The sequence below is a fragment of the Papaver somniferum genome, chromosome 5 (genome assembly GCF_003573695.1).
Source record: "Papaver somniferum cultivar HN1 chromosome 5, ASM357369v1, whole genome shotgun sequence".
Lineage (NCBI taxonomy): Eukaryota > Viridiplantae > Streptophyta > Magnoliopsida > Ranunculales > Papaveraceae > Papaver > Papaver somniferum.
In genome coordinates, this window is record NC_039362.1 from 165625098 (window position 1) to 165634585 (window position 9488).

Consider the following 9488-nt stretch of genomic DNA (forward strand, 5'->3'; position numbering starts at 1 on the left):
CCCATATAGTTATTTATAGTAAGGTCCAAACATATTTTTTTTTATCCAGAGGTCCAAAATTAATTAAAGCATAGAAATGACCATAATACCCCCTGCTACCAAACGTGTGTGTCTACACTGCTTACAAATTTGAGTACATATCTGGAACACTGCTCACAAATTCGAGCACATATCTGCTAACAAATTTGGGTACATATATGCCGCATTGCTTACAAATCTGAGTACATATCTGTTGCACTGCTTACAAATTCGAGTATATATCCGCTGCAAAACTTTTGCATTCCTCAGAATTAGTTTCATCCACCTCATCTCCCTCGCATTTCCATTAAAAAACATGAAACAAGCAGACTGGAGGTGTTCAAACAAACATCTTGTTGTCAACATAAGACCATCCCAATCTTCATCTTCTACTTTGTCGTGAATGTTCTGGGTTGGGATTAGAAAAAAAAGAAACAGATAAACATTAAAAGAGTAAATTTTTTAATGGCATAAATATGCTTAACAACACCCAGGACTTTTTTTTCTAAGATGGGTAATAAACATCACAAGTTTTGTGTACTTACCTCATTAAATTCAAGATGAGTCAAATCAGGTGCTGCTTTGAGCAGTGGAAATACTGATTTATCAATAATTACTTCCAGTTCTAGTAACAACTTCTCCAAATTATGAAATATAGGTACAATGTTTACGAACTCGTCCGCAACGGATATTGTCTATTCATCGCAACTAAAGCAACATTAGCAAGTATATTAGTTTTTAGGAATCTGCTTGAGCATATATTACATAAAAATTTAAAGAGAGCAAAATAAAGAAGAGTACCTGTAGGTTTGCAGCACATATTGTTAAATTTTTTACATGTGCAAGCGCTTGAAAAAACTTACTTACAGCTGCACCTATCTTTCGCCCCCTTGGTACACAAAGTCAAGCGCTTGCAGACTCTAGTGTTTGAAAACTGGAAAGAAAATATTCCTTTGCCACCCAACCATGATAGGTAAATGACACTAGATTTGGTGCATTAATTTTATGAGCACAGTCTTGTAAACCATCATCATCATCACATCTGCCGTTATCAATTTCCAAAATATTTGAATTAGAAGATTACCTCAACTCTGAAGCTTTGACAAAATGAAGAATCAACTCTTAATTAATCACCAATTCGAGTAATTTAATGCTCAATAATCATAACAAACTCATTACACCAGATATGTACTGTCAATTCATACACATATTTCAGTATTACCCATATGTACTAATGGATCAAACCAAAGAAAAGTGGCAAAACACTGAACAAACAGAATCAGAAGAATTTTATATCAGTACACCAGATATGTACTGTCAATTTATACACAAAAACAAACTATAACAAACCCAAAAAAATAAGAGAAAACCTATAGATTCATAGTAACCACAAAAAGAAAACAATACGTCATATATGTACTGATAGGTAATACACAAAAGAAAACTGAAAAACAAACCATAAAAGTATCAGATCTACTAATGAAATAAACACAAAACATGATTGTTTATTTAGATCTGAACTTGTTCCATCAAAATCCACCAGTATATCATATACGTAATATCATATACGTACCGATGATTAATACACAAAAACAACCTAAAAGCATATCAAAAACAACCAAAATGAAACTAAAATCAGTTGCATGTGAAAACCAAGTAATGAATCTCTAAAAACCAGAATCGAAACACTTTTTTTTCTTCAATATTCCATATATATACTTCTAGATCGAAGAAGAAAAATATCAAAAACTACAAAAATAACAAAATTAAAGCATAATTTTTCAGTACATCATATATGTACTGCTGATTCATAATCTAAACTTCAACTGCATGTGAAAAACTAGTAACGAATCTATGAAAAAATAGAATAGAAACCGAAAATCATTGTTAATATACATACCTGGAAACACAAACAATCTTCTCGTCGTAAATCATAACGATGCATCTTCTTCTTCTTCTCAAAAATAAACTAAGTTTCTATCAGTACGGGATATACGTATTGTTGCTTCATGAACAAAAAAGAACTGAAACACGTCTAAAACATCTAAAATGGAAGTGGCATAATCGAATCTGGCAACGAAATGAACAAAAAATGTGATTATTCATCTAGATCTAATATATAGTCGACAAATCAACCATGGAGATCGAAAACATAATCAAGCACAACAATGATTAGATCACCAAAACCTTAAAAGAAACATTACAATAAAAAAATCTTCATCATCTGATTCGGTAGAAACGAGAAAGAATAAAGACAAATCTTCATCTTCATCTGCAACAATGGTGAGAGGAAATAGAAGAAGAAAATGAATATGAAATGTGAATAATATTTCTCCTTCTTTTAACATATTAAATAGAAAAGGTTATTTGTGGTATTTTCGTATTACATATACCTGATCTCACACGTGTGCAGGACCTGGGCTTAAAAAATTTGGTCCATTTTCATGTTTTCTTTTAATTATGGACCTCTGATTACTGGGCTTTAATGGGTGGACCTGCCACTAACTAAGAACACTATAATGGTACTAATTCCTGCAATAGTAATTCCGGCCGGCCAGTAACAGCAACGGCGTTTTATATTCACGCTAAATCTAAACAAGCCCAATAGGACCTGTACGCATCTTCTCCTTTTCTCACTCTAAAAAAAAGCTTCTTCTATTATCTCAGCAATAATTGTTATCAGAAGCTGAATCCTACTGGAATAGTCTATACTCTGTTGAAGACGAATTCATGGAAGATGAAATGGCTTCTCTGTTTGAAGGTATGATCCTCTTCAATCCTTCTGAAATTTCAGATAATAATAATAATAACAACACAGACAATAGTAGTAAAAACGATCATGATTCAAATCCAGTTGTTGCTATACCTCTTGTATCTTCATCATCATCATTAGCAACAACTATATCAGAACCAGTAACAGAGGAATTAACAACTTTATCATCCCAACCATTAGATGAAAACCTTTTCTCTGATCTTACTCTTGTCACTCCAATTGAAGACCTAACCTCAAATCTACAATCCGATTCTCCTTCCACATCTGCTACTGCTACTTCCACTTCATTATCAGCTAAGATTCCATCAATATCTAGACAGATTTCTAGAAAGAAAAAGAAATCAGCTATTAAGATTGGATACGGCAGAGATTCGTATATTCAAGATGAGCCATCTCTTGCTTCTCCAATTGAACCTTCTAATTCTTCAATTCCAATTCAAAATTCAGATGCCAATACCCTTTTGAGAACAGAATCAGAAAAATCTCATCTTTCGACTCTATCAGAGTCGGAACCTCAAAATTCATCAATTGAGGTTGAGATTCAAGAAGAAAGAGTCTTGAGCGATAGGGATTATGCAAATAGTGTGGAGGCTGAAACTAAGCCTGTGCCAGAGACTACCAGAATCAGTGATCCTGAGACTAATTGTGATTCAATTGAAGAGAAGTTGATGTCAATAAAAAATCAAATTAGAGAAAAGATTGATAGTATTAGGGTTATGGTGGACTCTGCCTCTGTAAAGAGAAAGGAGTCATCGAGAAAACGAAGAAAAGCAGCGGAAAAAGTGAGTTTGTTATCTATCAAGTATAAAGAGTTGGAAAAAGAACTGGAAGAAGCTTGTGAAACTGAGGATTTTGAGAGAGCAGAAAGACTGAGTGAGAGCGCGGCGGTAGTTGAGAAGGAGAAGGGAGAAGTTATGAATTCATTGAGAGATGCTGAGGCAGAATGTGATGCTGATGATTTGAAGATGCAAATGGTTTTGGAGATGCAAATTGCAGCTGAAGAAGAAGGTGTACAGTTGTTGGAACAATTCGCAAAGGTTGGAACAAAAAACTAAACCCTTTCGTACTTAATCGTGTGATGTTGGTTATTTTACTTGATTTTGTTCAGTTTCGTGTCTATACCTGATTCTCACAATAACATTTGTGTGTTATAGGCTTACAACCAGAGCACCGGTGATATTAAAACTTCCTGTGACATTTATCTTTGTTTTGCAGGAAGCTTCTGACAATGCAGATTTGATATTGAAGAATGCACAAGTATTTTCCTCAAAAGAAATGGCCCACTGGCAATCATCTGTAGAAAACTTAGAGATAAAAAAGATGGAGTTAGAAATTGAAACTGACTTAATAAATGATGCACGTATGGGATTGGATAAATCCATTGAACTCTCAGTTCAAGATGACAAGAGAGAGAAGGAACTTCTGTGTAAGAAGCGAGATGACTTGAAAGAGGACTTGGAGAAGCTGCTTCTTTTGGTTAGACAAAAGGAAGCAGAGATTGCAGAAAATGATTTAAATATCCAGGAAGTTGAGAAAAGGATCGATAACGGGGTGTCTGGGTTTCACGAAGCACAAACTAGCGTTGATATGAAATTCCATGACATGAAGTCCGCTCTTTCTGTAATGGAAACAGAAAATGAAGCTTTATGCATAAAGAAGAAAGAAGTTGATGACTTCGTTGCTCAAGAGGAAATGAAAGGGGCAAAACTCAGAGAATTGACCAGTGTTTCCATTGCTGAAGCAACAGCATGCAAAGAGCTCGTTGCTCTAAGAAAATCTCTGGCATTGCCTATTTTGAGATCCAGGGAAGATAAAGTTAGACTTGCCAAGACTGAAGAGAAAATTTTGGAGGACGTCCAAATGCTTAGGCAAGAGGTCTCAGCTGCAAGAACTTCTCTTCAGGTGATTTTTTAGCCTTTTTTTTGTCAGTGCTGATTTTATTTCGCAAAGAAATTACTTAAACAAAAGCGCTAGTAACGAGAAAAGAAGAAGTTGACTGCTTACATTTGTGAAGGCTGTATTATTTCTCTATACCAAACCCCAAGTATGTTAATAATTTGATTCCTTTCGTTCTTGAATTGTCTTATTTTAACAAAACCATATTTACAATGCTTGTGACTCAAGGTCACCGAAGGAACTTTGCCTTGCTTGTTCGTCCATATATGAAGCACAGTGAACATTCATATTTAGTGTTAATAATTTCCCTTTATAAGACTACTTGTTGTCATTTTGTTAATTTAATTGATTCTCTTTGTTCTGTTTCTTAATAAAGGAGCTTTCTTCGGCAAGATCCAATATCCAGCAAGAAATTACTGCTTTCAAGCAAAGGGTTCTTTTCATTGACAAAAGAAGTCCAGAACTGGAAGCCGAAAAGAAGGTTGCTGCTGCTGCAAGGAATTTCAAGGAAGCAGGAAGAATAGCTGCAGAGGCAAAAAACCTCAGTATCGAAAAGGAAGGTATGCAGATAAAGTTAGAAGCATCCATATCAGAGCTTGAGAAAATCGAAGAAGATATCAAAAACACTGTTGCAAGGCTTCATGAGTCAGAGGAGCTGATTTTATGTAAGGAAAAAGAGGCAGCATTGGCTGGGTGTGAGAGGCTACATTTAGTTGCTGCTGCAGCAATTGCTGAAAGATCAGCTGCTCTTGAATTCGGTGACTCTGAAGAAGCAAATGCCTTACTTTCAGAGATTGAAACTGCTAAATCTCAGGCAGCTAAGCTTCAAGAAGCTTATGGTCTTGAAGAGAAGTTTGCAAATTCAGAAAATCACTTAATCTCGATGGAACTCATAGCGAATCTCGGAAGTGATCAGTTATCTAAAATGGTCTTTTCTGTTTCTGTCACCACAACATGAGGGTAACCCAATAATGACAATATTGGACATTCTTTAAAGAAACGCAGAGTCACCCTTGCTATGGGTTCAAGTTCAACAAGTAGACCTAAGAGGGAGAATGGTTCCATATATGTGCAGTACCACTCTACATTCACTCCTCAGACTTCCGTCTGGTGTAGGTATCCATAATTGGAGTAAATGTCTTCCATTTCATGTGCATCTTTCATCTCATGGTTCGATTTTAGTGATTTTTTGCTGATCAGAGGACTGGATTGGTTGCTAATTCCTGCTCGCATTTTCATTTCCCCCCCTTGGTGCATCAGGGTCTCGTCATCCCCTGAATAGAGAAAATCAGTTCTGTAATTTAGTAAAATGAATTTCCTTTTTTATTTTCTTGGATACAAAGCTCTTCTGAAAATGGAAGTATTTTTCTGTTCATTTTGTATTGTCCAAAACAATGAAGTTGAGAATTAATAATATTGTGAATGAATTTTGGATTTATATTTAGTTTCACAAGTCTCCGTTAAGACCATCACTCAAGGGCTAAGGCCAAAGTTCAGGACTGAAATTGGAAGCACTTTGTTTCCTGCTTTAAATGGCCTCTCCATGTCTGTATGTTGTTTCTTTGCCATGCTCGGCTCAGCTAGTGGTCCTTTAGAGCAATTAAAGAGGTTTTTACCTTTTACGCTTTAATAGTAGATCGGGCAGCAATTGCAGGAAGTGGTTCATTTTGGTTATACTCTTCTAATCCAAAATGAACCTTCCAGGTTCATCACAGAGATTCCGCATTGACAGCACACTTTCCGGTTGTACTTGTACCTCCTCTCTGGAACTTGTCAAGCCTTTTATTGTTAGACTGACTGTGGACTTGGCTCATTGTTCAGGACCTCGGGTTGGGGTGCTCCAAACTGAATTCACTGGGTAGCCTTGCCCGTGGCACTACCATCGGCACTCTGGTGTAAACTAAAAGTTATACGAACACTTGTCTATCTATTTACACCCAACTATCAGTAACTGTTAATTTACTGCAACTACCACATCCTCCGTGTTCCAACTGATGTGGTAGCTGAGTAGGCACTATTTAGAACACACGGCCATCATGTTGATTCCAGCAACCAAGAACGAAACAGCGAGTCTGAATAAGATAAAAAACTTGAGTCTCAGCTCTCGTGACATGCCGGAACAAATAAAAACTTCTACAGCATTTTCGAAGTTTTAAGACTCCAAAAACTCCGTCGTTAGTATGCACATGCCAAAAAATTGATGTTTGGCTTACCAGGTGGCATGGAAAACCGATTGTGCCACTATGGGAAAACCGATAAGCGATAGACATTCTAGCGAGCGATATTCATAGTATCGCCAGTGATTATGACTTTACCGCTAGCGCTATTCTCTCTTCCGGACGCTTTAAATAATAACGATGGCGATACTATGATTATCGACCAGTAGTTATTCTGCAACGGCTATTTCCCCCCTATGGTTCCTATATATACGCCCTTTTACTTCTCCAGATAACTCACATCTACTTCTACAGATATTTCACCTATATTCTCAACTTTAAATTTCATAATCATCAATGTCGAGATCCAATGAAGAAAGGGATATTATTATGAATCGGTTCAGATTACAGCAAGAAAGGTATCGTATGAGGTTGCAAGAAATTGACGACGAGGAAGCTGAAGATAATAAATTAATCGAAATTTTGATGCTTGTACATACGGGCCAAATACCAAGAGTTCCAGAGCCAAAGAAGTATTATCAAGAGGATATACGTATCGAGGGAGGAAATTTTACCACCAAAAGCTGATGCACGATTATTTTCTTCCAAATTGTGTGTACTCTGATCAAAATTTTCAAGGTCGATTCCGCATGCCTCGTCATCTGGTGAAAAAGATTATTGAACAGCTTTGTTGAGTAGAACCTCAATTCAATTATCAGTTTGATGCACTGAATATTAGAGGTCATAGTCATGAACAAAAAGTTACTTCGGCTTTAAGGATTCTAGGTTATGGCACTCCATCGGATGCGAACGATGAGTACCTTCGTATGGGTAAAACAACTTCTTACACTTACCTTTCATTGTTTTGTGAAGTAATGATTAATCATTATGGTCCAACATATTTACGAAAACCAACCAACGACGATGTTAGACAAATATTGAGGGAGAATGAGGAAAGGGGATTCCCAGGAATGCTAGGTAGTCTCGATTGTATGCATTGGATATAGCAAGGATTCCTTTTATATTGGGCCGGTCAATATAAGGGTCGTTATGCAAGACCAACAATTATCCTTGAAGCTGCTGCTTCTTATGATTGTTGGATATGTCACGCTTTTTTTGGTCTTCCGGATTCACAAATTGATATTAATGTTTTGAACAAGTCGCCTCTGTTTGAAGATTTGAAGTATGGAATTTCTCCCCAAGTTTGTTTCATGATCAACGGCCATCAGTACACTCATGGCTATTATCTTGCGGATGGTATGTACCCAAAATGGTCCACCTTGGTTCAATGCTACCGTCATCCTCCTGCTGGTGCATTGGGTCTTTCATACCGACATTTTAATGATGCCCAAATTGCCTTGATGAAGGATGTGGAACGCGCTTTTGGAATTTTGAAGAGGAAGTTCGCTATAATATATGGCCCATATCGTGGGTTGAGTCCTCGTGAAATGCACAAGACTATGCTCACTTGCATAATTATTCATAACATGGTAATTCAGGAAAACCGTCGTGATTCGGATTGGACTAACTATGAAGATGAAGATTTGAGGCCGGAGATTCGACCACAAAGAGGCATCCATGCAAGGAATTATGGTCAAATGACTAACTACATTCAAAACCAAAATTGTATGACAGGTTAAGAGATGATCTGAGATTGAATCATTGGGCATAGCATGGAAGACAATGATTAAGTTATGTATTATTTTTTTAGTTATTTATTTTTAATATTTAGGTTTTTTATTTTTCTTAAGTTAGGTTATTAGGTTATTTATTTTTCTTAAGTTATGTATTTTTAAAAGTTATTATTAAATGTAATACAAAACTTATTAAAAAAACATTTCTAACTAATAATACATAAACTAATACATATCAAATTAAAATTTAAACTAGTACATTAAAACTTAAACTAACACATAAACTAATACATATCAAATTAAAATTTAAACTAGTACATTAAAACTTAAACTAATACATTAACCATCTAGAGGAACTACTATATCAAACTCATCATCAGTTACATCATCATCATCATTATCATCATTGGGTTGGTTGTTAGTAAATCCAGCTTGCTTTTCAATTGAATCCTGTCAAATTCGATTTGCCATACATGTTTTTGTTGGCCGTTCATAATTGAAGTTTTAGCTTGAAGAATGTTATGCTTGTCATAGTCAAACCCAAATTTTTCTTGAGAAAGATGACTTTTCTTACTCTCCCGGTTTTGAAATTTCTTATCAACTGATCTTTGCTTCTCGACGGTCTTTTGATGTTCCATAAACTCCACCATGTTAAATCCTCCGGAACTCCCTCCTTCTTGAGCTAATTTTCTAGCCAGTTTTGCATTGTTCCTCCCTGGAAGTTTTCCCTTATTATTACCATCAACATAATTATTGAAAACTACGTTGGCATTTGAGCTTGTATGGGTATCTGGTGAAGAATTTGATGGACCTGGTGAAAATGGTGAAGAATTTGGTGTTGAGTGAGAAGAATTATATGGTGACCTTTCAGGTACTTGTTGATTATTTGGTAAGTAATATGGATTATGTTTTTTCAACTCCTTCAAAATATGATAACAACTTTCGTAAGCGAACTGTTTACCATGTTTTCATTGCCAATCTGTACGTACCTCTATTTCAAATCAACATCAG

At 35.9% G+C, this 9488-nt stretch overlaps 1 protein-coding gene across 1 annotated transcript; it reads left to right on the top strand.

Annotated features, from left to right (window-relative positions):
• The first annotated feature begins 2640 nt into the window (after positions 1-2640).
• Positions 2641-6125, top strand: LOC113283538 (uncharacterized protein PFB0145c-like). The gene is made up of 3 exons (XM_026532837.1): positions 2641-3828; positions 4007-4693; positions 5064-6125. The coding sequence occupies exons 1-3, from the start codon at positions 2749-2751 to the stop codon at positions 5643-5645; spliced, it is 2349 nt and encodes a 782-aa protein (XP_026388622.1). The 5' UTR covers positions 2641-2748; the 3' UTR covers positions 5646-6125.
• The last annotated feature ends 3363 nt before the right edge of the window (positions 6126-9488 follow it).